This window comes from Castor canadensis, chromosome 12, assembly GCF_047511655.1.
Source record: "Castor canadensis chromosome 12, mCasCan1.hap1v2, whole genome shotgun sequence".
NCBI lineage: Eukaryota > Metazoa > Chordata > Mammalia > Rodentia > Castoridae > Castor > Castor canadensis.
The window spans coordinates 123,108,408-123,133,939 of record NC_133397.1 but is presented as its reverse complement, the minus strand read 5'-3'; the positions used below and the strand labels follow the sequence as shown (position 1 = coordinate 123,133,939).

Sequence of the window (25,532 nt, the reverse complement as noted above, 5' to 3'; positions counted from 1 at the left end):
GTGGTGGGGCATGCCTGTGATCCCACCCTATGGGAGGGAGAGAGAGGAGGGACGCTCTGGGTGCCGTTACACCACCCAGGGCCTTGAAGGCAAGGTTGAGGGTTTGGTTTGAGCTCCAAGAGCTTGGAGGGGTAATGTGATCGTTGCCAAAGTTGTAGGGTAATTATTATGGCCCTTCTGAGGGGCTCGGCTGTCTTCTGAAATGTGAGGGTACGCAGGGGATCAGTCATCGCTCTGTTTTCTGCAGAAGCCATGTGCATCTGTCTGCTTGGTCGTCTGGCTTTCAGACCTGCCAGGGAATAATGCTGTAAACCTAACACCCGCTGAGATGTCTCCGTGGGAGTGAATTTTAATCCTAGTAGTGCATTCCTTAAGGCATCTTTTGTTTTCATTAATCTGAAGGGAGTTTCCATTAATTGCCTTGCTCCAAAGAGGGGAGTCACGGAATGACAGAGTTGGATGCTAGAAGGTTCCTTGATGCCATCTGGTCTGTTTTTTTGGCAGAGTGACAGCACTTCCCCATTTCCAGAAGCAGCAGCTGAAGCTTAGGTGACCCTGCTATATCCCCCAGGGTTAAGAAGGTAAAAACCTACGTGACGTGTCAAGGGGCAGGAGTGAGAAATGCTGGTGAGGGTTTGCCCTTTTATGATCTCAACCGTTGTCAAAGTACACAGATAAGCACCTGACAGTGATGTCAAGATTCCTGTATGCATAGGTGCTTTCTGGTCTGTGTGTTTGCTGGCCAGCTGTGCGTTCTGCATGGAAAACTCAGACCTCTGTCTTCTCCCTTTCCCTGAGTGGGCTCTGGGAGGGAAGCTCCTTCTGGACTCACACCTAACACCTCGAGAAGACAGAGTGTGTGGAATAGGGTGAGTTGCCCTTGACAAAGACTGGCACGATTGCATGGGTTTCCAGGATGGAAAGCTGGAGTCATAGAGTCTCTAGACTCTAATATATGACCTGGTAGGACAGCCGGGAAGACTCGAGGAACCAGCTAGTTCAGTGGCTTCATTTAATGGAGGAAAATTTCTGTCCCGGCGAGGCTAAGACACCAGCTCAAGGACATGGGCTGCCAAGTCAAGTCAAGGGACTGGACTCCCTTGGTTCCCAGGGGTCTTTGGTTCTGCATCAAACTCTTGTGGGGCGTGGGAGACTTGGTAGATGGCAGAGGTCTCTCCCAGGATGCTGGGATCTGGGACTATGGGTGGGGTAAGGGTTTGAGCACAAACTCCAACTTACACTCTCACTTACATTAGTATTTACTGACCACTTAGCACCTTTTAAAAATGTGATCATTGTGCATTTATCCTTGTACCGGGGCTTTTTCATCTAATTGGAGGGCACTGATAATGGTCTAGCGATAAGGAAAATAGGAGTTGGTTTGTGCAGCCAGAGGCAATATTTTATACATACATAAGCATTTGTATAATTTCATTGTGTTTTGGGGAATATTGCTAGCTTAGCGTTTATCAGACTGTAGTACTATCTTTACTTTTCAGTAGGTGGTTAGTTCCTGGCTGGCAAAAAAATTTAAAGAATTATTATGGAATTATTATGATCTTAACTGAATTTTTTTAAGGCTTTTTTTTTTTTTTGGCATTACTAGGGTTTGAACTCAGTACCTTGTTAGGCAGGTACTGTACCACAGAGCCATGATCCCCAGCCCTTTTTTGCTTTAGTTTCTTTGAGATAGGGTCTTGCTTCATGCCTGGGCTGGCCTGGACCTCGACCTCAGTCATCCTGTTTGTGCTTCCCTGTGTAGCTGGGATGGCAGGAGCACACCACCACATGCAGCTTTTATTTGTTGAGATGGGGTCTTGTGAACTTTTTTGCCCAGGGTGGCTTCAAACTGTGATCCTCCTGATCTCTGCCTCACCAGTAGCTAGGATTACAGGTGTGAGCCACCAAGCCTGCCTTTAAAGCAGTATTTGTTTGTTTTATTTTTTGATTAATATGTTAACTTGTAGGGTCTTGCTTAGAGTAGGTGGTCATTCATTTTGTTGGGTGAATGGGTAATGCTTGGATAGCTCCTCTTTTTGTTGAGGATTTGAGAAATTTCACATAAAGCTTCTAATAGGTAGAGTAAGGTACAACACTGCTTGAACAGTGATTTCTCTGGGAATGGGCTTGCTTAAGTTACAGTCTGTTAGGAAAAAAAAGACAAAGCAGTGATAAATGATCAAGTTTGTAAATCTTGGAGAAAGAGCGAGACTGCTGGGTATGATGAAAGGCCTCTAGGCTTAGCTTCTGTTTCCCTCCCCACCCGTAGGACCGGCGCCTAGGGGCAGCGGGCAGCCCTGGTAACTGTTTGCTCTGATCCTTGGGCCCGTCTTTGTCCTGTCCATGAGGAGATGATCTCCTTCCTCTTCTCCTTCCTCCCCTTTCAGGACACTGAATGCTTTAGTTTTTTTAATTTCTTTGCTGTCAAAACGAAAGAATTTGATGTTAGTTGTTTTCACTTATTGAATAAAAGACAGATTGACTGATTTTCATTTCTTCATGAGTTTTATTCTACTTATTGACCCATACATAATTTGCCCGCCTTGTTAGAGGAAATTTACATATAGGTAGAGTCATTTGTTCATTCATTCATTCATTTGGAGATCATTGTGCTCTGAAATAATAAAATAATATATCCATTTTTTCCCTACCCAAATAAGACTGGACTGCTTCTCCCCTTCACCAAGACAAGAGGGGTCCTTGCTTGGCTGAGGCTCTGGAGGCCGTTTCTTGGGAATTATCAGGCGTTGCTAGCATGGAGAAGACACTGTCCAGTGTTTGAACTTGAAGTTCAGGAGGCCTCTCCTCCCTCAGATTTCTTTATATGGTCTCTACAGGCCTTGCCTCTGCTATTTCTCTGTCCTTTTCACTGTCCCCAACCTGACGGTTCCCATTTCTACTCTTGTTTTTTTTGGTGGTTACTGGGGTTTGAACTCAGGGCCTCACGTTTGCTAGGCAGGTGCTCTACCACTTGAGCCACTCCGACAACCCATTTTTCCTCTTCTACCTTAAACCCAACTCTTTTCCTACCTTTCTTTCAAATCCATATTTTGAACTCCAGCACATTTGACACGTTTCAGTCATCAGTTTTGTTATTATTATTATTTGGTGTACTCGCGGTTGAACTTAGGGCCTGACACTTGCTAGGTGGCATTCCATGTGAACCACTCAGCACCCTTGATATTTCCCTCATACTGCTGTCAGGATTATAAACATGCTTCTGTTTTCTCTGCCTCTGGTGAAGAAGATTCTCAGAAGCATTATTGGAAGGTACCTTTGTGGCATTTTCTTATATTCAGGGTAGTGGGTTAAAATTGCTTGTTTTTGTGGGGTGCTGGCCAATGAAGTACTGTGACAGTTCCATTGCAGCTATCTTTGGCTAGCAACCTTTTTTAAGTTTTAAATTTAATTTTGAATTGTTTTACCTTAATAATGGGAGAGGATTTCATTATGACAATCCCATATTTTTTTTTGAGGGGCAACAAAGGAGAGTGGGAACAAACTCCTAAATCCTCTCTTGTGTTTCATTCATCTCTTCTTTTCAGGCCCCACACTGGTTTTGCAGAAATATCACACCTTTGAACAAAAGGGGAAAGGAATTACTAGGAGCTAATCTCACTGTTAGGAAGTATGTGAGCCCTCAAGGGAAAAGATATTGTCTTCATATATTTCATCTGGACCTTTCTTGGTACTTGGCAGCTCCTTCAGCATTTGTTATTTTTGTTTTCTTATTTTGATCAAGATTGTTCATTCGTGTATCACATCAACTAGTTCCGTAGTCCTTAGTCACAAATGTTTTTTTTTGGTGGTACTGGGGTTTGAACTCAGTGCTTTGTGCTTGCTAAGCAGGCGCTCTACCACACCTCCAGCCCTTTTGCTCTTCTCTGGAGATAGGGTCTTGCTCTTTGCCCAGGCCGGCCTGGACTGCCATCCTTCTGTTTTACACCTTCTACTGTTGCTGGTGTGTGTTACCAAACCCAGTTTTTTTCTGTTGAGATGGGGTCTTTTTGCCTGGACTGGCCCCAAACTATGATCCTCCTGATCTCAGCCTCCCAAGTAGCTAGGATTATAGGTGTGAGCCATGGCTTCCAGCTCACTCAGGTGTTTTTAAGTGGGTTCTTGTTAACTCATCATTAAGTTACAGATGTAGCTCAATTTTAGGTTTATGTGTATTTTGTTTGTATTTATAGCACAGTATCACACTAGGGACATTGGAGATAAATTCAGAACTTTTATTTGAAGTCATTGCAAGTTTCCTTTTTTGGCCACTCTTATGTTATTGTTCTCATAAAACCTGTGTACAAAAACAGCTAATTTTGCTGCTACCTAGAATATAAATTCTAGAATATTGCCAAATTGCTTAATAGATATAACACGCAAGTTCACCACTCCTTACTTACCTAAGTCATGGGACTGTTCACAGGCTTGCTGAAGTATGATGACATATTTCTCATAGTGTAATTTACGTGGCAGAAAAATTTCAACATTTCCCACAAAACAAGGGTATTGCTGGGGTGGATTTGTGTGACTGGGTTGGTATTTCATAAATTTGTGCTCTAGACTGAATTGAATTTAGAGCATCAGTGGAATGAAGACTCGTTTCTGGAAGTGTTGTGATATGTGTAGGACCTTCTAAGTATATATCAGAGAGGCTGATGTTTGCAGTTGCTTGGGGAGACTCTGTCTACACTCAACACACTTTACAACATGTCCAAAGGGTGACTGGGATGGTGAGAGCTGAGGGCTTTGGGGGAAGTTACTGTCCCCCGCGGGGCGTCTTGTGTAAGGCTTTCATTGCTGGCCCAAGGAGCGGTTCTTCAGGGAGAGAGAATTTCAGTAGCACAGGTGAAAGGAAGGTATCCAGACTTCTGTTTCGAAAGTGGAAAAAACCGGAAGGGCTCTATCAGAATAGGAGCTTATTTGATATATAAGAATTAAAGTAATACTTATTTCTTGCCCTCTTGTGTTTGAGAAGTTTCATTCCTGAGTGACTAGAAGAAGCAAAATGATTTTTAGAGTTGGAAGATTGGTTTTAGATGCTCTGAGTTCCAGGTGAAGGAAGGCCTGGCCGTGGTGGGTCCAGCAGCTAGCTGAAGGTAAAGACTGGTGCTGGATCTCCAGGCAGGAACCGTCTCTTTTCTGTGGAGTTCATGACCGTGGCTGAGAGAGATCTGTAGATTGATGACTGCGTCCTGGAGCTGTAAGGGGGCTGAGAGGAGCCAGTGTATCTTTTAATAGAATGAACACTGAAAAGAGACCACTGGACTTAACGTAATGACAATTGACAGACTTTGAATTAGAACCGAGAGTACACAAACTTTGTGATGAAGTAGGTGGGAATGATGTAAGAGCAGGATGTAGCAGACGATACCATTCATGGATGGTGTGTTGGTTTTTCCTTGCTCACTTTTTAGTCCTTTCACTTAAATGGCATGACAAAAAATTAGTAGGAAGTAGAACTCAAAATTATCTGTTAAGAGACCTTTTTTTTTTTTTGGTGGGACTGGGGATTGAACTCAGGGCCTTGTGCCACTCTGCCAGCCCTACGAGTCTGGTTAGAATAACTGATGGCCTGAGTAATGTTAAATCCTTGGCTACTTGGATTACCATGCATTCAAATTAGCTACCTAATGACCCCGATTCTTAAAAATAGTTGCAATTTGGTTGCAGATTTGATGAAGTTAAAAATAAGCATTGACGTTACTGAAAACTGTACTTCTACTAAATGCTGTGTTTTTTGTATCTCTCAGTTTCTATGCAGATTTTGGACCTCTGAACTTGGCAATGGTGTACAGATACTGCTGTAAGCTAAACAAGAAACTAAAAGTGAGTATTGCGATGCCGTTTGCATTTTGGTGTTGTGTTTGAACCAGGAAACCTGCCCAGTGGAATTTGGTCAGGTAATTTTCGGTCAGGTTCTTTGGAAGTGGATGCGAGGAGTTCACCTAGATGTTGAAAATTGATCTGCACAGAGGACGTGCTGACCTCTTTCACTCTTCAGATGGACTGCAATATGACCTGAAGGAAGTCACTGGCGCAGCAGTCTTTTTGATTGTTGTTATGAGTCCCTATCCCATTCCCTCGTGGGATATGTTTTCTGACCCCTCCCATCTGTTCGTAGACAGTTTCCAGGTGATGAAAGGACTCATCCTGGCTGCAGCGTGGAGCAGAATGGTTTCTGGCAGGTCAAGATTGAAATCGTCACCTCTGTTGCGTTATAACCACGTGAGATTGATGAACTAACAATGACAGCATGAACTCTGTTTACCTGCCATTGTGGAATTCGGGTCAGAGGATCTGGTTCCATTTCCTGTATTTACGTGGGGGTTGGCTATGTAGCTTTTTTCTGCTTAAACTCTGGGCAAATGAAGAAAAGTGACATTTATGTTCCTAGGTTTATTAAACTTATCACATACAAAGCAACATTTGTCTATCTTTTTTTCTTCTAAATGACCATCTTAAAGATTCTCTTAAAGCTATTCTCTTAGCATAACTGCAAAATTAGGACGCTCAGCTCTTTTATTCTTTCCTGTTGGTCAAGTGTTGCTGCTGCAGGGAACAGTGACCTGTGCAATCAGAGATTGTCCTTTTCGTCTTTTTATTTTATTTTTCATTTTTTTTCTTGTGGTACTGGGGTTTGAACTCAAGGTTTCATTCTTGCTAAGCAGGTGCTCTACCTTGAGCCACAACTCCAGCCCTTGAGTTGTTTTTTTGTTAAACTTAGGTAGAAAAGGCAGCCAGATGGTGAATTTCCTGTGGAATACATTGTGTGTTTATGAATTTACAGATTTTTACCACTGACCTCAAAGTGTCAGATTATCATGTAATGACACCAGAGTGATTTTCTTTTTCTTTCTTTTTGGCAGTGCTGGGGCTTGAACTCAGAGCCTTGCACTTGCTAGGCAGGCACTCTACCACGTGAGCCAGGCCTCCAGCCCTTTTTGGCTTTGGTTATTTTTCAAATGGGGTTTCGTGTTTCTGTCTCAGCTGGGCTGGCATCGATCCTCCTGTTACACTTCCTGTATTGCTGAGATGGCAGGTGTGTGTCACCGTGCCCAGCTTTTATTGGCTAAGATGGGTCTTGAGAACTTTTTGCCCAGGCTGGCCTCAACCTGTGATCCTCTTGATCTCTGCCTCCTGAGTACCAAAGATCATAGGCTTGAGCCATGGCACCCAGCCTCCAGAGAGACCTTTTAAAAAATTAGGTGACATAAGTCCACTACAATCAACTGTCCCAGGAATTAACACATAAAGTATTGTCTGACTTGAAAATGTACTTGTAAACTCCTTTAACTAAACCAGACCCATGTATTTTAGGGACAAAGCTACTGTCAGTAGTGTAGAAAGTAAAACAGAGCTTTTCATAGTCACCAGAGAAGTAAATAATGTCCTTTTTCCATAAAGTGAACTTTTTTTTTTTTTTTTGTGGTACTGGGGGTTGAACTCAAGGCTTTGCACTTGCTAGGCAGATACTTTAATTGAGCCATTCTCCTGGCTCTAAAATGAACTTTTAATGACTTAATTAACAAGGGGAAGACATTAAATAATGTCTCCTTCCCTCCCTCCCTCCTTCCCTCCCTCCCTCCTTTCTTTGTCATTTTAGCATGTAGTTGGTGTGGACTGGGTGTTGTAATCTGGAACCTATGTACTATCTAGAGTTTCCAAAAAGAAAGAAACCATTATTATGCACAGGAGTCCATGACTGAATTAAGACTCTTTTGTGCCATGTTCTGTGTTGAATAGTCTGAGTGTATACGAGGATTGCTTTGACTTGCTTTCATATAAAGCTTTCTTGCAGTTTCACAAAGTTCAGCCAGTCCCTCAGTTCGTTTCAGTGGTCACCCGGTCAGTTGGATGCCTGGAATGACATTTTGAGCTTTAGCACAATTACTGAGTTCTCTGTGACTTTCTGAAGGGTTGACTTTTCAAAACCAGACGTTAACGAGCCTTGGGTTATCTCAGCGAGCCATGCCAAGTAGAATCTCTGTATTAAGGAAAAAGATTTACTTCAATGATCTGAAGTTGGAATTGCTTCAGTCTTGTGGACTCTCAGTGTTTTTGTTTTTTAAAATTTTTTGGCAATACTGATGCTTGAACCCAGGGCCTCATGCTTGCTAGGTAGGTGCTCTACCACTTGAGCCACTCTGCCAGGCCCAATCTGGCCTGGACTGTGATGCTTCTGTTTGTGCTTTCCTACATAGCTGGGATGACAGGAATGTCACCACATCCAGGAGTTGGTTGAGATGGGGTCTCGTGAACGTTTTGCCCAAGCTGCCTCAGAACCATGATCCTCCTGATCTCAGCCTCCTGTTTTATCAGGGATTACGGCTGTAAGCCACTACACCCTGCTAGAGTCTCAACAGGAGTTAGAGTGCTCACAGGATTGTGGTCAGGATTGAATTGGAAAATACCCATGTAAGAGCTTTGTAAATGTTAAGGTGAAGGTCATATGCCAAAAAAAGCTGCTAATGTAACTTTTGTGAGTTACATTTTCTGGTAGAAAATCCCATGTAGGCAATTCTTCCATGAAGTGAGCACCCTCTTCTCAACCTTAAAGTTGTCATGTCCCTCTGGGGAAAATGGCCAGTATAGTTTTAGGAATTGAAAGGACTGTTTGGCCAATTCTCAGAAATTAAGGCCTGGGGGAGGCCCAGGACTTGCCCACAGTTGCAAGGTGAAGTCAGAGCTAGAAGATCTCTCTCTTTCTCTCTCTTAGTGGAACTGGAGACTGCACTCTGGGCCTCACACATGCTAGACAAATGCTCTTCCAGTTGAGCTATGTCCCCAGTCCTTTTATTTTATTTTATCCTTTAGATTGGGTCTTGCTAAGTAGGTGGTCCTTGAATTCATGATCCCCTGCTTCCTAAGAAGCTGGGATTACAGGCATGCACCCCCCCCCCCCACCAACCCAGCTTCTTGTCTCTCAATACAGTTGACGTTCATCTCTCTGCCTCTGGTAAACCACAGCCTCTGCTTTACTGTCTTCCCTTACTCATTGTTCTGCTTCACCTTCTTGTCTGCGTCAGGCTCCTCTGCCTCTTCCTCTCTGGTGACTTTCTGCCACTCTGGCTGCTTCACTTCCGGGAACCCAGACTCCAGGCTGTACTGTGTGGACTGCCCTTGTGGGGCCACACCTTGCTGTGGATTCTGTCTCACCCGCTGGCACGTCCACACCCCCAGCCTCCCTCTCCTCAGTCCACTGTGCTCTGCTGATGTCTCCCGCCGGCGTCCTGTGGCTGCTTAGTTTGGTCAGGCCCTGGGCACTTCGCCTCCATCCCGTTTGCTTGTTGGCCCTGTCAGCCCCATCCTCCATCTTCCCAGGGGACGATTTCATGCACTGATTTACTGGCAGCTGTGGTGCTGTGGCTACACCCAGTGTTGGACTTCACCCCACGCCACACCGATTGTTCTGTGCAGTGGCTCAGCCGCCTGGCTGACCAGAATGCCCTTTCCTTCTGGCTTAACTCCTTGTTCTCTAAGAACTGGTCCTGGTGGGGGATGCTCCATTTCCCTCTTGTGCCGGTCTTCCTTCTTGAGGAGTTATAATCAGCTACTTGCACCCATCTTTTTTTCTTATTTTATTTATATATTTTTATTGTTGTGCTGGGGTACACTGTAACACTTACAAAAGTGCTTACAATATATCATGGTGAATTCACCCCCTCCGTCACCATCCTTTATTCGTCCCCTCCATTCCTGGACTACTTTCAACAGGTCTCATGTTTCCATTTTCATACATGAGTACATAATATTCCACCATATTTATTTTCCTCCACTCTTTCCTTCTATCCTCCCCCCTCCCACTGGCACCAACTCCAGACAGGACCTGTTCCACCCTCCTGTTCTCCATTTTTGTAAAAAAAAAAAAATATGGCATTTTTGTTTGATTAATATAGCTATACAGGGTGTTTCCTTGTGACGTTTCCATGTATAGATGTATTAAAACCCAAATTGGTTCATCCCCTCTCTTTTTCTGCTTCCTGCCTTAGTCCATTTCTTATGGTGGTTTCAACCCCTTAAAAATCCTATATTCATCTTGCACAGGAGTACATCAGCCACACTTACCTTCTCCGCTTCCTTCTTTCACCTCCCCTATTATGTGGTCTTCCTTTAGCGGCACCTGATTTTCATAACATCGCTCGTGTTGAGTTCACGTCCATCTTTCTTGCTGGGCTGACTTCCCGGAGGACCATGCCTTGTGTCTTTGTGTTCCCAGTGCCCAGTGCAGGGTCTCCAAATGGACAGGCACCTGTAACCTTGTCACAATTTCCTTGGCTTGTACAGATCCCTTTCTGTCCTTTAATTACTGGAAGTTTCAGGAGAAAAGCTTGCCTCGCTGGGCACAGTGCCTTAATCCTTGGCTCCAGCTTTTGCCTTCCCTTCCATACGGAATCTGCTCTAGTGACACCTTGGACGCCGAATCTGATGGCATTCCTGTGATCCTCAAACCCTTCACTGCTCAGAGTTGGGCATTACTTTAACCAATGGCTTCATCTTAGAATTCGTCCCCTGCGGGATTTCCTCAACTCTTCAGGCACAGGTTTTTCCTTCCAGTAAAGATTTTACGATTTCTCCCCGATTTGACGCTTTATATAGAAAGGTCATAATTCGCTGTGGATTCTATTCCAGCTCCAAATTTCTCACTTCTTGAATGTCAAAAGGTACTTTCCAAGTTACTGATCGGTTTTGTGTGTTCTGTTCCTAGTGGCCTTTGCTTTAAATCGTGTCGATGAAGAATGGAAAATTAGCCACCAAACGTCTGCTTAGATTAAACAGCCCCAAACAGAAAGCGCCATCGGCAACAGACGCCCCGACTGCTTCTTTAACCTGTGGTTTAACACACGGCAGCACTGGGCCTCCTGCAGTGATAGGTCGTCGTCTGCCAGTCCTGGTCCGCAGTTGGCACGATGGAGGACGCAATCAGAGAGGGGACGCTGATGAAGAGAGAACAAAGGGCCACAGTGCGGGTGTCATTTAACGTAAAATATTATTCCTAGTTGATTGACTAGACCAGGAATTATTAATCTGGTATTTCAAGAGATCCTGACATAACATAAATACTGTGTACTTATGTTTTTCATAACTTTTTATCAAAAGACAAATTATATAAATATATATATTTTCAGTGATACTGGGATTTGAACTCAGGGTCTCATACTGCTAGGCAAAAACTCTACCACCTTGACTCTTTTATCTTTAGTTTATTTCTCAGATAGAGTCTTTCGCTTTGCCTAGGGGCATCAGACTGAAATCCTCTTGCCTCCATCTCCTGAGTGGCAGGGATTACAGACGAACCACCACACGCAGTTTTCTTGTTAATATAGGGTCTCAACAACTTTTTTTTTTTTTTTTCGCCTGGGCTGGTCTGGAACCTTGATCCTCTCTCTGCAGCTATGATTACAGGTGTGAGCAACCATATGTGGCTGTTGTTTAAATTTTTTTTTGGCAGCTCTGGAGTTTGAACTGAGGACCTTGCATTTGCTAGGTGGATTCTCTACCACGTGAGCCATGTCCTCAGTCCTTGTTTTTTTGAGACAGGATCTTACTATATAGTCTAGGCTGGTCTCAAACTCAGATCCTCCTACATTCCACCTTCTGAGTGCTGGGATTACAGGCAGGTACCATGCTAGCCTGGCCTACTGGTATTTTTAAAAAACAATACCTTCTGTTAATTTAGTTAAAAAAACAATACCTTCTGTTAATTTAGTTGGTTAAAAAAATCTTTCAATTGCTAATTTAATATCTGACATTAACACAGTACGATTGAGCTGGCTTTTCCTAAAGTACTCAATACAGTCTTTTAGCTATTGAGTTCACTTTTCTTCAGGGAACATAAAATTCCAGCGTGGGTAAAAATAAAACAAGCTGAAGAGGGGGATTTTCTAGGGCTGTGACTTTCTTTTTAGCACCTGCCATTCTGAATGCACAGGACAATTACAGTGATTGTGAGGACTGTCTTAAAAAGGATTAAAAGAATATTCACAGACATGCAATTCTAAATTTATTAACCATCCCACGTAGCCCTTTCAGGGTGAAAGGGGGTGGGGAGTGGACATGATGAAGTAAAATACTGATGTGGCTGGCAGGTGGTGGGGCTCCGGGAGTGTCCTTGCCCAATGAATCAGGCCTGGAGGCCAGGCACCTGCCACCGTCTGTGCCACCGTCTCAGGTGGTCGTCCCCGAGACGTCCTGTGATGTAAGGATCAGACCCTTCTCATAGCTACAAGAACACGCTGAGGTTTCTGCACGCAGTCCTTTTGTCTCAGGGTCATGGGCTTCGGTGGCCTGCATTGTGGAGCTAGCTCATGTAGTGTAAATGTCACCTGGCAGCGAGCACATGGCACAGAGCGCCTGCAAGGCGGGGACCCTCGGGGTCACTCACGAGTCCTCAGGCCAGAAGAGTCCACATGCCTCCACCTCTTACCATCGGCGCGGTCAATTAGTCCTTCTGACATTTTCCTACTTCTGTGATCAGATGTGTCATTGATGAAACATACCGGGCAGGTGACAAAGAAGACCATTTTTTTTTTAAAGAAACTATTCAACATGTTTTATCCTGGTTCTAAATAAAAACATCAACCATATTTTGTTCTGTGCAGCCAAAGAAAAATTTCCGGAATTTCCCTTTGCTGAGAAGGTTGGAGGTAAAGCCTGTAGAGGTCATGGCTGCTCCCAGGAAAACCTGTTTGTTCTGTTGCTTTGGCAGTGACATTATCAGTGGCTGCTGTGGGATGGCTGGGCTGGCCCAGTCACCTGCAAAAGACTGATGTCATGGTCACCATGCTCCCTGGGTTGTGATCTGCTCCGTGTGACCACCACTGGCCAGCTTGCTTGTGTAGTGACATGCATGGGCGCCATCTTGTCGGAGGGGCTTTCCCGCTGGCTGTGTCAGTGTCTTCCAAGTGGCCTCACGAGTCCTCCAGCTGCATTCAACTCATGAACCAAGCAAACGACTCCAAGCTTTCCTTTCCAGCATGGTGGACAACCTTAGTGAAATCTGTGCCTTAAATGAACCATTGACTCTTCTTTTGGTTTTGAGCTTGGTCACACCACCTTTTTTATTCAGTGGGGAAATAGTGGTCTCCTGACCTAAGCGGAACAAGGGCATGACATGTGTGTGCCACTGTAATCGAAGGACAGCCTGGGCTATTTCTTACTTGGGTAGCATGTATGTCCTTGCTTTCTCTCTCTCTGAGTGGCCAGGGCTTGGTTTTTATAGAGTGACTACACTAGAATGTCACCTGTCACAGCTTTTCTTTCCAAGGTGGAAGATAGTATGGCGTCAATCCTAATCTTAGCTTGTATTGTTCCATCACATAGTCACTCTACTGTAGTTTACGAGTACCATTCAGTATTAGATGACATAATATGTAGTTACTGTGATTTTAGGTGCAAATGGTAAAACTTTGTCTCTCAGGTGAGCAGTGCAGCTCTGGAAGTTTCTGCGGGGTTGATACATTGATACGGGTTCAACACGGAATCCCCTCCCTTATCTACCTGCTTTTGCCTTGCTAGCTGAAGCAATTCAGGTGATGCCTTTCATTGGTGTTCCTGAAAGCCATGCTTTGCACTTTTCTGTTTTATCACACGAGGTTCTGCCTTGGTCAGTATTTTGCATCAGATAGTCATCAGATCTGAGCAGACCTCCGGCTAGAGACTGGGGGTTCCCTCCCAATGGCTGACACACAGCGCTGCTCACTTCCTGCTGTTAGAACCCCACACAGCTTTCTTCAGCTGCAGAGTCCTGGCACCCAAGTACAGCAGATTGATTGCCCATGGTCTGCATTTGGTCCAAAGGCATGTTTTGTTGGGCATGCATGCTGTTTTAAAAAATTTAAATTTGTAGTCAACATCTGTGACTTACAAAAATTTACACAGAGTTCTGGATTTGGGGTTTCTTTTAAATATAGGTGCCAGTTTCCTGCAAGGGCATGGCAGGGTGGGGGCTGAGTGTGCTCTGGATGGGAAATGCTTTTCTAGTTTGCCAGTTCCAAATTCTTGGTCCCCAAGAGCGTGTGAACTTGGGGCCTCTGCCATCACTCCATCTCATGCAGCTGGTTATGGAGTCCTTAAAGGAACTTGTTCCCAAGGTGGTGTCACTTGTACTGCATGAATTTACAAATTGTAAGATGGGTTTCTGAGGAATCTGGGGAAATTTTTTTTTTTCTGTAGCATGTTTTTAAAAGGTGTGACGTGATTTGGAATTTCCTTATAGGAGAATTAAAAGTTCTTTTGGGGCTACTTGACTAGATGAAGAAGGTTTTAGTATCTGTAACATTTCCAGGTGTGGAACCAAAATTTACCAAGAACTTGAGAGCAGTGGGTTTCAGTGTGTGGTTCCTGGACCAGCTACATCTGCATCCCCAGGGAACCTGTCAGCGATGCAAAGTCTCATCCCAGTTCTCACCCAATCAGCACTCTGGCAGTGGGGGAAGGGCAATACTCAGGGTTTCAGAAGCACTCCAGCAGGGCAAGGTGATGCACGCCTGTAATCAATCCTAGCATCTAGGAGGTTAAGGCAGGAGGATCATGAGTGTGAGGCCAGCCTGGGTGACAGTGTGAGTTCAAGGGCGTCCTTTGGCTATTTAGCTAGATGCTGCCTCAAAAAACAAAGCACAAAACAAAGCAAGATAAGAGAGAAGGAAAAAAAAGGGGGCGGGGAATGAAATAGGATATAGTAATATAATAAGAAAATAAAATGGAGCTTAGATTTAGTTCATTTTTTATTTCCAACAACTTTTAGTAAGCTTGACCATTTCAAGCCAAGACTTATTTAACAGATTCCAAACCACAAACCTTCGCTATGGTCTTGTGATAGAGATTTGCCCAAACGAACAGCTCAGTGAGGGGCCTGGGTCTCCCCCTCCTCCCACGCTGGCTGGCGAGTGTTCACAGCAGGCCCCGGCTCCCTGGCTCCTGGCTTGTGTTGTCCTGCTTGCTGTATTTCGGCCCAGGACCTTTGCTCTTAGGAGATGCTCTGTATGTGGCACTGTCTCTATGGCTTTGAAAAATGATGGCCGGAGCAAGTGACCACTAAATGACAGCTGCTGCTGTTGTCATGGCTGTTGTTACAGAGGGCTGGTTGTGCCTACTCAGGTTAGGAAGGTTCAGAAGGCTGTATATGCTAGATTCAAGATAGAAATCTAGCTGGTGGAATGGCTTAAGTGGTAGAGCACCTGCCTGGCAAGTGTGAGGCCCTGAGTTCAAACCCCAGCACTGCCTAAAACAAAAACAAAGCAAGAAATCTAAAATACAGGATGGATAGTGGCTGTAGAGTGTTATCCATCCTTCCTTCCTCCCTCCCTCCTTCCTTTCCTTCCTTCTCCCTCCCTTCCATCTTTCGTGTCCTCCCCTCCCCCCCTTCCCTCCTCTTCCCTTCCCTTTCTTTCTCACTGTATGGCCCAGGCTGGCCTCTAATTTGTGATCCTCCTGCCTCAGCCTCCTGAGTGCTGGGATTACAATTGTGCACCACCATCCCCAATCAGAATATGATGTAATGGTCTTGTAGAGCCTTGCTGCAGACAGGCAAATAGGCCAGAGGTCTTCCTGCTGTGACATCTGCCCTTTGTATTGAAGACTGTGTTCATTTGATTCGGCTTGGCCAGTTTCTATTTTGCTTTGCTGTCGTGCTGTGTTCCTTTGATCTCTGAGCGTCTCACATTGAGTAAGAAGAATCTGTCATCAAGGAGGAAACTCGTCAAAAGCCAGTTTATGGCATAACTTTGCAAGTGTTCTCCCATAAGAGCCAGGAGAGACAGACCAGAGGAGGAAGAGGCAGCTGTCAGTGGGAGGCGTGGTGTTCCCAGGGCATGGGGTGGAATCTGAGAAGATGTCTGCAGGGCTCATTCATAGAGCAGTCCTGTTGTCTGCAGACTCTGCCTCCCCCCCCCATGGTGAAGTTCTTTGTCCTAAACGTACCTCAGTCACTAGTGTTGCTACTGCATGGGGTTTCTTCTAGGCTGCTTTGATTTGTGTAAGATTTGTTGTTGTTGTTGTTTGCAGCACTGGGGTTTGAACCCAGGGCTATGCAGGCTGTTTACCACTTGAGCCACATCCTCTAGCCCCTTTTGCTTTGGTTATTTTGGAGTTTGGGTCTTGCTTTTTGCCCAGGCTGGCTTGGACCACAAGCCCCCTGTTTTATGCTTCCCACCATTGCTGGGATGACAGGTGTGCACCAGTACTCCCAGCTTTTTTTCCATTGAGATGGGGTCTTGTGAACTTTTTTGCCTGGCTGGCCAGGAACTGTGATCTCAGCTTTCCAAATAGCTAGGAGTACAGACCTGATTTATTTTTTTTAAAGGGAGGGTCTATTTAACATTGAAAGAAAAGGACATTATAAAGAGTTGTGTATATCAGCCCAATCATTAAAACATCAGTTAAATAATTGAAAAAATGTTTTATTATTCCTGAAATCAGTACCAGAATATACTTGAGCAGCAGCACTGGGGCAGAGCTAATGGGCAGGTGACCTATAAGAGGGAAGCCGGGCTGTGGCAAGGAGGGAATTAGGACCAGACCTGAGAACATAAGATTTCTGTGTCATCATTTATTTTGAATTAGTTTTGATTCCTTGAGTGAGGACTCAACTTCCTGTGATCTGACCTGGGAGATAAGGCCAGACCTCTCTAAGATCATTTCTTGGTTGTAGAACTTTTTGTTCTTAACTGAAAAAATAAATTATATTTCTAAAAACATCTGAGCCAGGTAAATGTTTCAAACACTTTTCCTTTAAGTCAGGCATTAAGCTCTCAACCAACCAGCCATCCAGTCAACTAGCCAACCAACCAATCAACCAACCAACCAGCCAGCCAACCAACCAACCAGCCAACCAACCACCCAACCATCCATCCAACCAACCAACCAACCATCCAATCCACAAGCCAACCAAAGTCAGCTGTATGCTTCCTGTTTGTTGGCAGCTCCCCCAAGGAAACATTCAAATACTTCAAATTTCTAGATAGATTTTTGTGGAGACCATTCTTTATCTGATGTAATAAAGCTTGCATAGCTTAAGAAATTCTTGTAAAGTCTTTGCAGTTTTAACTTGTATTACATTTACTTTAAAAACATTTCTAGATGTACTTGAAAAGAAAGTCTTCCTCAGAGTTCTATACGCTAGCTCCATGGTTCCATCCCAAGGTAGTTTCTGTGTCCTGTATAATTTAGGACAAGAGACAGAGAGAAAGAGAACGACAAACAAGAAAACATGCTAATTCCAAAACAAACAGATGACCTCCTACAAACAAACACAACCAAGAAATGAGCATATTGTGACTTTTGATGAGTAAATTTGCAAAATAAATACAACTCCACATCGTTAAACCGCAGCCATAGTTTAGTAGAAAAATGCATCCAAACAGATAATCCAGACGTTAAGATAGATTGTGGTGGGGTGTGACTGATGTGTGTAGAGAGCTTGGAGTGTGTAGGGAAGTCTTTATTTGGGATTCAGAGATGATGGGAGATGCTCGGGTCTAAAGAGCCTTCTCTTCCCTTTTGGTAAAGCAAATATAACTTATTGATGGAGAACAATAAGGGGCAAAATCAATCAGCCAATGAACAGTAGACTAATATAGGGACAGGAAATGTAGTTACAAATAGTCAGGTGTCAACACCACTGGTAGCAACCTTGAACTCTTTAGGATAACTTCAGTGTATTAACTCAACTGAACTGAATTAAATAAAATGTACTTTTCTCTTTCTCTGCTTCATAGGAGTGTCTTCATAAATTTGTCAGGAAATAAAGGCATGGATAATGGGACTTCTTTGAGTCAAACACTAATTTTCAGAAGTTCAGCTGAAAAGGGCTCTCCTGTTCTCAGAAAACTGTGATTTGTGGTTATGGAAGAAGTGCCAGCGGGGTAGTGAGAGTTCTTGGTTCACACATCACAGCCGGGATGGGTGTAGCTACTTGGTGTCAAAACAGAATGACATAGCTTCATTCTGAGTTTCTTTTCGTGTACAAAATAGCACGATAAAGGATTCTCCATGGGCTGTGCTTCATGTCGTAGGTATAAACAGCCACTTTTATGGTCAATAGGAATTTATAGACAATATTAAAATGTTCTAGTGCCTGTGTTTGGAAAGCCAGTTGTCAAAATGACTTTGAAATACGAGGACATTGAGTAGATTTGAGTTGTGTGGCGTTCTCATTGTTCTAGATTTGAATTTTGGTTAATAACTTGATTTAGTCTAATGGATCTTTTTGTCACTTCTTTTCATGTTTAGCATGTATACAACATAGTATGTCGCTTGTTTTGGATTTAGTTAAGTACTTGAGCATGCAACAATATCGCCTGGCATACAGCAAGTGCATAATGACTGTTTCAAATCATGAATTTAATACATGGCTGATGTATTAAGATGTTTGCTGCTATCCTTTTGGTGGCTCGTTCTTTTCCCCCAGTAACCACGAATGTTAAGTTAATTAAAAGGGGGTGAAGAGAGTGCACCTTAGAGGGGAACTATTAACATTGGCCTCTAATAATGAAAATTTTCAGAGAAGACAACAGACTGACACATGTTAATACAAACTGTAAAATATAAGTACAAATGACTAACCCTGGGAGTGGGAATGGCTTGGAGGAGTAAAAGTGTCACTAGGTTATAGAAGATCGAGGACAAATCATAGAAATGGTGTCTGCTGATAGAGAAGTCATGACCTCCTTTCCCACCATGACAGTCTCCCTTCTTGGAGAGACACACCTTTGTTATGGTGGCAGTTTTTACATCATCACGGGCTGCAGAAGTGAGCCACTAGCCTCCCACCCCAACTGTTCAAGTACCGTAGAAATTAAAGTGGAAAGGTGGGGAATCTTGAAAGTTCAGGGAAGATGGTCCTTTGAACATCATCTCTATGGTGACACTCTTTTCTCCCTCTGTCTAGTCATACAGTTTGTCAAGAAAGAAAATTGTACACTACACCTGCTTTGACCAACGGAAAAGGGCCAATGCCGCCTTTCTGATCGGCGCCTATGCTGTAAGTACAGTCATCCTGGCTTTCTGTGACAGCTCAGTGGGGTGCCCACACTGTCAACAAGTCCAGGCCACTCTTCCATGGGACTGGGGGAGGAGGGATTGTCTGCAGCTTGGGAGCTGATCTGGACGGAAAGTTGGGACTCTCTAGGTTTTCTCTTCTGGTAGCTAGTGAGAGTCTTGGAACTGCAACGTGTAGCTGTGTTTTAATAAAAAGAATACCTAGCAAGGACATTTCAGGAGAAAAAAAATGTGTGTGTGTCAGATACAGTATTATGGAAATTTAACAAGGTATGCTAAGGCTTCTTTTTTGGAAGAAGAAGAAATCCTAGCTGGCAAAGAGGATTGTTCTTTTTTGGTGACATTGGGGTTTGAACTCAGGGCTTTGTGCTTGCAAAGCAGGCACTCTTCCGCTTGAGCCACACCTCCAGTCCATTTTGCTCTAGTTATTTTGGAGGTGGGGGGTTCTCAAGAACTGTTTGCTGTGGCTGGCCTCGAACCTCCATCCTCCAGCTCTCAGCCTCCCGAGTAGCTAGATTACAGACTTGAGCCACCAGCACCAAGCATTATTATTTTTTTAACCAATCAATTTATTCATCTATGCAAATGTTTGCAAGCTGGAAAGCTGAATAGAAATCACACACATATATTATAGCTTCTCTAGTAACTAGATAAGATTTTAAGAACGTAATTTTGAGTAGAAATGTTCTCTGTAAGCACAATGTTGGTGTGAATTCCAGTGAATCTGCTGCAGTTTCTGGATTTTTTTTTTTTTTTTTTTTTTGGTACCAGGGTTTAAACTCTTGGTCTCTTGCTTGCTAGGCAGGTGCTCTACCACTTGAGCATCTCCGCCAGCCCTTTTTTATCTTGGGTATGTTTGAGCTAGGGGCTTTTGAACTATTTGCCTGGGCTGGCCTTGAACTGAGATCCTTCTGATCTCTTTCTCCTGAGTGGCTAGGATTACAGACGTGAGCCACAGGCACCTGGCTGGATTTCCTCTATCTGCAGGGACTGGGCAGAGTTAGAAGGCAGACGTCTTCAAGCCTAAAATGTCCTTGTACCCTTGAGCAGCTTTTCAGGGGCACGTGTACTATTCAGCGTGGAGTCTGCTGGTCACAGGCCGGGAGAGAGTGACATTCCCCTTTGTCCTTGGGGAGGGCCTGTGTTACTCTACAGCCTGAAGCACGCTACTTTGTGACCTTTCAGGACCATCTTCTGAGGACCTCAATAGTAGACATGACCCTCTGCCACATCAAACACAAAGCTTGGGGTGGGGGACCCAGTGGTTCTGTTGGAAGGCTGTGAGTGTTGACAGCTTGGGCTGGGAAGAGTGGCCACCTGACACCAGAGTGCGGGCTGAGGCCTTGCTTCTAGAACTGAGGGTTCCGCCCTGTCCCCTTCCTCCCCGCTGTCCTGCAGTAAAGCTTTGGGCATTCCCAGTGGCTCTCTTATCCTCGTGCTCTGAACACAGCATGGTGTGGTACCAGGGATAGTGGCTAAGCATCAGAAGAAACAGGAGTTTTTCATTGTGAAGGGCTCTGGGATGCTGGACCGGTTCACTTTGTCTTTCTTAGCTCTATTTAGTTTCCTCTCTCTAAAGTGAGGGTCTGGACGTGATGACCCCTACATTTCCCTCCAATCCTTAGGATGCTGGAATTCATTGCAGCGCCAGGCAGGCTGATGTCTTTATTCTGAGAGTGTATGTGTTTGCAGGAGCGTTCAGGAAGCACTGGTGGCTGAATTTCGCAGACATCCTTTTTTTCCCACTTTGCATTGATAATCGCTGCTCATTTGAAAGTGATGACTGACACTGTGACTAAAACAGGGAGCACCTGTACCAATCTTTGGATGTAAGCTATGTAAACAGGAGCATCTTCCTTGCGGGTTTTGTGATGCTTGTGAGAATGTTGCTTGTGGACCTTTTGTCATAAAGGATCGCCATCAAGAAGAGGTCATCCATCTTCTGCTCTTCTTCCTTCCCTTCCCATCCCTTCCCCCTTCCCCTCCCCTCCCCCCTTCCCCTCCCCTTTCCTCCCCCCTTCCCTTTCCCCTTCCCTTCCCCCTTCCCTTCCCTTCCTCTCCTCCCTCCCCTTTCTCTCCCTTGCCCCCAATATCTGCTTTTCTTGCCTATGGGACAAATTACATAGGTGTGTTTGTATCAGGAAAAATCCCTAACAGTGCAAGTGATCCCCTTCTTAAAATGTGGAATCAACTTTCTTTGAAGGGACAATGACTCATAAAACTATTTTGTACTGAGACAATCCTTTTTCTCTGAACCCTAGTTTTTCCCCAGGGTAAAATTTGGAAAACACCTGGGTTTTGCTGTCTACTTCACAGAATTATTATTATTATTATTTCAACATTTTTACTATGATACTTATACAGTGGGTATTTGTTGTGACATTTCCAAACCTACATCCCCTGTTTGGTTCATCCCCTTCCTTATTCTCCCTCTTCTCCCATTCCCCTTCTTGAAATGACTTGGACTGGAGTGTTCCATGTTCATACATTACAGAAAGCACCTCAGCCACAGTCACCCTCCTTTGCCTCTTCATGTCCCCTCCTCCTCCCGCTGTCCCCTCCCCTCAACATGACCTGTGTTACATTCCTGTTGTTTATCGCCTTAGAGTCTTCACAGAACTATTCTAAGGATCAAATATCCAATTTTCAGCTCAGCATTGCGTATCTCAATGCTATAACAAATTTACCGTGGCAAGATGGGACTTTCCCCCTTGGTTCCCAAACTCATTTTCTCCAGTAATCCCTTCGTAAATCATCTCTCACTGACTTGCTAAATCAGAACCTGGTGGTCATTTGGGTTCTTTTGTTACCGGCCCCACATTCTCCTCACTTGGAAGTTTGGTCAGCCCTTCTTCTAAGCCCTCAGAACTCATCTTCCAACTGTGCGGTCACCACCCCAAGCCACTGCCATTTTTCTCTTGGATTATCATGACAGCTTTGTTCGTTCGTTCTTGTTTTATGTTCTTGCCACACAATTGTCAGAGTGGTCTTTGAAAATATAAATTAGATCATTACCCCATTTCAAATCTGATTGCCCGTTCTTGGCATCAAAGTCCCCTTCCTCACCAGTGCCACTCCAAGCCTTTCTGATCAGACACTGTGTACCTCTGTGGTCTCCTTGCTCAAGGTCCTCCAGTGTGCTGGCCGTGTAGCTGTGAAACTCTCACTCTGTTCCCTCTATCTGGAATGTTCTTCCTTCAGACCTTTGCATGCCTGCCTCTTTCTAAAGTTCCCATCTGCTACCACCCTTAGTTAACCTCTAGTCCTTGGCTTTTTTCTTTTCTTTACAACACTCCATTATTTGAAACTGCCTTGTCTGTTTTTGCATTTCCTTGTCTGTTATCTCTTCCCCAGTCTAGAGGGGAGGGATCTTATCTGTCCTGTGTCTAGAGGATGATAAAATATTTAAGAAGGGGTTAAGTCCAGGCATTCACTAGTTGAATTGGAAGCTGGCCATAAAGCCGAGGCAGTCCTGGAGGTTTCCGGCAGTGCTGAATCATGGTCAAGTCCAGAGTGGGTGGTCAAATCCAGGAGGACGCTAGGTTTCCAGTGTGGAGTGGGGCAGGTGCCAGGAACAGCAGTTCTTACTGACTGGTGTGGAATGATTTGGGTGCCTTAGGACCAAGTACCAGCTTCAGAGCTGTGTCAGGCACATGGAAGATTTATGTAAATATCCACTGAGTGAATAAATGATTGAGTGACCAAGTACAAAAGAAAGCAGGCCACATGGGCAGCTCCTCAAAAAGGTCAAGTTGGATGTGAAGTGTAGTGTTTTCCTTATTGCCAGAATACCCAAGGTCACGACTGAACCACCTAGTAGAGGCTCAAAGCAAAGCTCAGAGACCAGAGGTTATACCTGGTGTAAAGAAATGACATTGCTACTTTGCTTGTGTTTTTTATTTTCATCATTTTTATTGTGTGAAATACACATTACATACAATTTATTATCTGAGCCATTTTGAAGTGCACAGCTCAGTGTTTAGTACTTTCCAGAGTCAGGTCTTTGCTCTGGCTTCTCTGCTTCATGATGGCTCCAAGTATGTCACAGTAGCTTTTGTGTCTCCTTTTTTTTTTTTTTGGTAGTAGGGGGATTTGAACTCAGGGTCCTCTTGCTTGTTAGGCAGGTGCTTCACCATTTGAGCCATGCCCCCAGCCCTCTATTTCCTCACCTCTTAAAACTCCTTTTCTCCTGGTGTCATCTTTAAGGATCAAAAAGGAGAGAAAATATAGACTCTCATGCTCAGTAGGGGTTCCCCAGAAAAGGAGACCCCTTCTCTGTAGTGATCTTAAGGCCAAGTTGCTGGAATAGTGTGACCACTGTTGACCACAGTGACATTTAATGGGTGTCCCTACTGGGGATGTACCTCTTCACTTCCTGAGCGGTGACATGTGCTCCTTGAGTTTGGAGGACTCAACTTTGAAGAAGAGATCAACTTTTCCAGAAAGATCCTTCCCTTCCAGGGCAGTACTCAGTGCAATTTAGAATTAGGATGTAGACATCATGATAGCATTCAGGTATTCTTGCAGGAGTTTGAAGGAGATGGCTTTGAAATGCTGCAGTGTGGATTGATTTACACACTTGCTCCCTGTGTGAAGACCGGTCCTTACTCTGTGATACTGTATCTGAAAACGTTCAGGTCCCACGCCATAGCATTGAGGTCGAGGAGAGTTTAGATCACACCCTAAAAACTGAAGAAATGGAAAACGTGAAGGAGGAGAAGCGAAAGTGAATGTGATTGTTTATGTTAAAGAATCAAGAATTTTTGGCAGGGTATGGTGGTGCATACCTGTTATTCCAGCACTCAGGAGCTTGAGCTAAAAGGATTGTGAGTTGAAGGCTAGCCTGTGTATATCAAAACCCTGTCTCAAAAAGCAAAGCAAAACAAAAACAAACAAACAAAAAAGAGAATTAGGATTTTTCCAGCTACTCAGAGGAGGCTTAACCAGAAGTGTTAACCACCCTGCTTTTCTGAACCCACCTCTTGAGTCCTGGAACACTGGATTGAGGGGGACCGGCCTGCATCAGGGATGACAGCTGAGGTTTGTAGACTCCTCACCACGTCTACATCTGTTTTTTCCTTTGTAGACTTCGCATAAGGTCTAAATAGTTGCATTCTACTGCTAAATGTACTAACTGCAAAGGTGCCTGCCCCGGGTCAGTGGTGGTGAGCCAGGGCTGCAGCACAGCGTGTGCTGCGTCACTTGTTAGGTGTGTGTCCTCAGCAAGGATTTCAGTGGTCTAAACTCCTGTTTTTTTCATCTTTACCATAGGGGTAACAATACTTGGCCTAGCAGGATTGTGGTGAGGACTGAGGAGGTCATGCATATCAAGGTGACATTAGTGCTGGGCTGTGAGCACTCAGGAATGCCTGGTGGCCCTGGGCAGGGAAGCTGTGGTTTCCCCAAATCTCCTACTTCCTATTACCAGCTCTGTGCTTAGACCCTTAGGGTACCTGCTGGAAGATCTGAAGATGGTCACTTCCTTCCTTCTTCCCTTAAGTCCTTCCTTGGCTCAGTAGCTGCTCCGGTGGTTGTTAATCTGATTATTGCTTAGTAGAATTCACTAGAAGGTGTGTGTATGGGCTTTTTTATTTCTACCTCCTAGGGTGTAATTTGCATTTTCAAAGGAAGACTCTATCCAGACCAAATGAATTTCTCACTGGTGAGATGTGTAGTCAGGATTTCATTAGTTCAGTAAATATTTATTTAGTTCTGATGAACTCTAACACAGCGGTGAATTTAGGGAATTAAAAAAATTAAAATTTAAGATTAAAATGGGGGATGAAAACTGTGCTTTAGGTGGCAAGTTTGGATAAATGAGAATTCAGTTAGCAAATGTTTTGGTGAGCAGTTATCACATACGAGAGGTCAGGGCGTTGCAGGTCTAAGATAAAAGGTTCTTCTGGTGTGGGTGTGGGGACCGGGCCAGGTCTGGACAGAGGCAAGAACTAGGATGGCCATTGCAGCAGGCCAAGGTGGGAGGAAGTGTCACGCCTGGGGAGCAGCATGAAGGTGAGGACCCTTCTTGAGGGAAGAGGAGGAAGGGGTTGGGAGAAGATTTTATTTCATTTTATTATTTTCAGACAGGGTTTTACTGTGTATCTCAGGCTGCCTTCAAACTTGAGATCCTCCTGCTCCAGCCTCTCAAACGTGGGATTAACAGGTTCACTTCCACACCTGGCCTGTAGTTTAGATATTTACTTTAATAATTTAACTAGAAGACGGGTCTTTTTTTTTTTTTTTTGGTGGCATAAAAAGTGAAATGAAAATGAATTCAGGGCTGCATGCTTGCTAGGCAGGCACTTGACTGCATCAGCCACACATCTAGCTCATTTTGTTTTCCTTCTTACAATTAAAAAAAGCCTTAAAAAGGCAAACACAACAAAGGGATTGGACTAGGAGCACATGATAAAAGTGAGAGCACACAAGGAAGGGGTGAGGATAGGTAAGACACCTTAAAAACTAGCTAGCATTTGGTGCCCTTAACGCAGAGAAACTAAAGCAGATACCTTAAAGCAACTGAGGCCAATAGGAAA

At 44.3% G+C, this 25,532-nt stretch overlaps 1 protein-coding gene across 5 annotated transcripts in view; it reads left to right on the top strand.

Moving 5' to 3' along the window:
• Cdc14a (cell division cycle 14A) overlaps nt 1–25,532 on the top strand; it is a 155,416-nt gene that overhangs the window by 9,591 nt on the left and 120,293 nt on the right. For 3 of the 5 annotated variants that reach the window (XM_074050900.1, XM_074050898.1, XM_074050896.1), the window contains exons 3-4: nt 5,751–5,826; nt 18,887–18,979. In XM_074050900.1, the coding sequence (XP_073907001.1) occupies nt 5,751–5,826; nt 18,887–18,979 (169 nt within the window). Of the gene's footprint in view, nt 1–504; nt 582–625; nt 870–5,750; nt 5,827–18,886; nt 18,980–25,532 lie in introns of those variants that run through there. The other 2 variants (XM_074050899.1, XM_074050897.1) reach the window with 2 other exon arrangements.